The sequence below is a fragment of the Trypanosoma cruzi genome, genomic scaffold (assembly GCF_000209065.1).
Source record: "Trypanosoma cruzi strain CL Brener 1047053517077 genomic scaffold, whole genome shotgun sequence".
Classification (NCBI taxonomy): Eukaryota; Euglenozoa; class Kinetoplastea; order Trypanosomatida; family Trypanosomatidae; genus Trypanosoma; species Trypanosoma cruzi.
In genome coordinates this window covers 1-2,330 of record NW_001849452.1, presented here as the reverse complement: position 1 = coordinate 2,330, position 2,330 = coordinate 1, and the positions used below count along the sequence as shown (strand labels likewise).

General features: G+C 50.8%; 2 protein-coding genes across 2 annotated transcripts, besides 4 other annotated features; both read left to right on the top strand.

Annotated features, from left to right (window-relative positions):
• Nucleotides 1-426, top strand: Tc00.1047053511223.20 (trans-sialidase, putative; the record flags this gene model as incomplete). The annotated part of the gene is made up of 1 exon (XM_797595.1): nucleotides 1-426. A coding segment is annotated over one exon (426 nt), but the record flags the coding sequence as incomplete, so codon positions are not given.
• Nucleotides 1-2,330: a sequence feature (areas not merged during assembly with more than two copies in the genome that could not be assigned to a particular haplotype).
• Nucleotides 1,272-1,302: a microsatellite.
• Nucleotides 1,653-1,716: a sequence feature (A-rich).
• Nucleotides 1,745-1,775: a sequence feature (AT_rich).
• Nucleotides 1,810-2,319, top strand: Tc00.1047053511223.10 (uncharacterized protein; the record flags this gene model as incomplete). Its single annotated transcript, XM_797596.1, has 1 exon — nucleotides 1,810-2,319. The coding sequence occupies one exon, from the start codon at nucleotides 1,810-1,812 to the stop codon at nucleotides 2,317-2,319; it is 510 nt and encodes a 169-aa protein (XP_802689.1).

The following is a 2,330-nucleotide window of genomic DNA, read 5'->3' as shown; positions in this document are numbered from 1 at the left end:
TCGCCTACGGCCGCTGTTGCAGGAGCAGGCGAATTTGAGACAACGCACAGCGAGGATTTCTTCACTACGGAAGTGGAAAGCCCGATGGGGGAGGAAGAACAATCCGCGCCGGAGGAGGGAGCAAACTCAACAACCCTGCAGTCAAGGGAGACCACTGGAGATGGGGATGCGCAGCCAGTACAAGAGAGCATGGCGTCTCTGGCTGGAAGTGAGGGATTGCTGCCCAAACAAAGCGAGGCCCCTGTTCCAGAAAATAACCACTCCGAATCCGGGAGCGGCGCGAGCCAAGAGGACCGCCTTGCCCTGCTCAACGACGCGAAACTGATGCTGCATGATTGGAATGTCGACAGCACTGCGCGTGTGTGCGTGTCTCGGGTGTCGATGCTTCTTCTTCTGGGGCTGTGTGGAGCTGTGGCAGCATTGTGAGGCAACGAGTGTGGAATTGCGACTCCCGACGGAGAATAAGTGCCGCTTTTCTTGCGGTTTTTGATGTTTTTCTTTAATGTTTTTTTTCTTTTCTAAAAAATCTTTTTTCACTTTTTCAGTTTTTTTTTGGTGTTTTTTCGAATACTCAGTTTCTTTTTTTTTTAATGGTCGTTTGCTACAATCCGTTGTGAGTGACGTGTTTCCGACTTTTGTTTCCCTTTTGTTGCCCACTCGCGGTGCCGGCGTCACTGCTGCGCTTCCGGCGGACTGCACAAAACGAGGAGTGGGGGAGCAGGCCGGATGCCGCATGGAATGTGAGGGATGTTGTGTGGGCTGGTGGGAGAGTACAATTCCTTTTTTTGTTTTCTTTTTTGTTGTGCAGGGAATATGCATACGCCCCCGATCTTCTTGTGCTGCATGGCACATGGAATTCCTGCCGAATCAATTTTTTTTTTGTGTTTTCATTTTTTTTTTTTTACTCCCCATCCCCTCTTTTTTGCTTTTGGGGCAACCACTAAGGAAGTGATTTTTTTCTTTTCTACTCTTCCCTCTTTAATTGTTTCTTCTGCACTCTTCCTGCGAGGGGTGCCGTGTGTTCCCGCCCAACTGCTCCACTCGCACACCCACCGACACGCTCACGACGACGGCCCTGTGCGCCTCGCCTGCTGCACGCATGAGGAGGGGCCGCGACGAACGGCGCGCTGAGGGAGCCGTGACGTGTGGGCGTGCGACGAGGGCCTGTGGGGCGGAGCACACATTTCTTTCCTCTTGTTTTTTTTTCTTTGCGGCCAGGGCTGGCAGACACCCGCAGCGCCACACACACACAGCCACACCCTGCCGCCGTGTTTTTCTTTTTTTTTTTTTCTTTTTTTTTTTGCTGCGCTCACTCTCCCGATGGAGTGACGCGACTCCCGTCATGTCTGCGTGCTTCTCTCAGTCCCCCCACACACACGAGTGACTGTGCTCTGCGGGCCGCACTCACGCGCCGATGAGAGGACTGAGGGGAGCAGCAACACGCAGATGACCCATGAAATATAAACGATGTGCGGACACACGGAGGGTCGGACGGTTGAAAGACATTTAAATATCTAATTTTTAATGTGCGGGCAAAATATACAGACAGTTTGGTGGGCGCACACAGTAGCCAGTGAATTTTTGTGTGATGGGTTTTTCTTTTCTTTTTTTCTTATTTGTGTGTAGCCGTAATAGAGGACGACTTTTTTCAATTTTTTTTTTTTATTATCTTTTTTATTTTTCTTTTTTTTTCTTTTCTTGTTTTCTTTTTTCTTTCCAGAGCGTGAGGTGTGGAATGAAGATGATTTTTTTTTAAAATTTAATAAATTTTTTATGAATTGCCGCTGCTTTGGTCTGCAGTGCAGTATCATGAGTTTGGGCAGTCTTTTTTCTGTTTATTTCTGCCATGCACTTCTGCTGTACATTTTTGTTTGTGCGTCCCTTCACATGCTCTGCTCCTGTTTTTACTTCTTTGCCTCGTGTGTCTGCAGGCACACACAACCACATGCACGCACAAGATGCGCATTGCAGTGGATTTGGATGCTTCTTTTGTGGCGTGTGCTGGCGGTTGCGGGTGGCTGCTGCTTCCTCTGTGGGCATGGAGCGAGGGGAGGAGGAGAGAGGGAGCGCGCACCGCGAGTCACTCTTCCTGCGGGTGTGATGCGCGCGATGGGCTGCGACTGCTGTGGAGGGCCGCATCCCTTTGGTGTGCGCTTCTCCGCCGTTGTGCCGTGCGATTGCGCATGTCATTTGTTATGCGCGTGCGTGCTGGGCATGTGTTTCCGGAGCGTTGGGCGGCCACCACCATTCTTTTGCGGCTTGTGTGAGTGGGCACGTGCGGATGAGGGTCAGGGCGCATGGAATGAAGGAATGGCTTGAGGAAGGGGAAT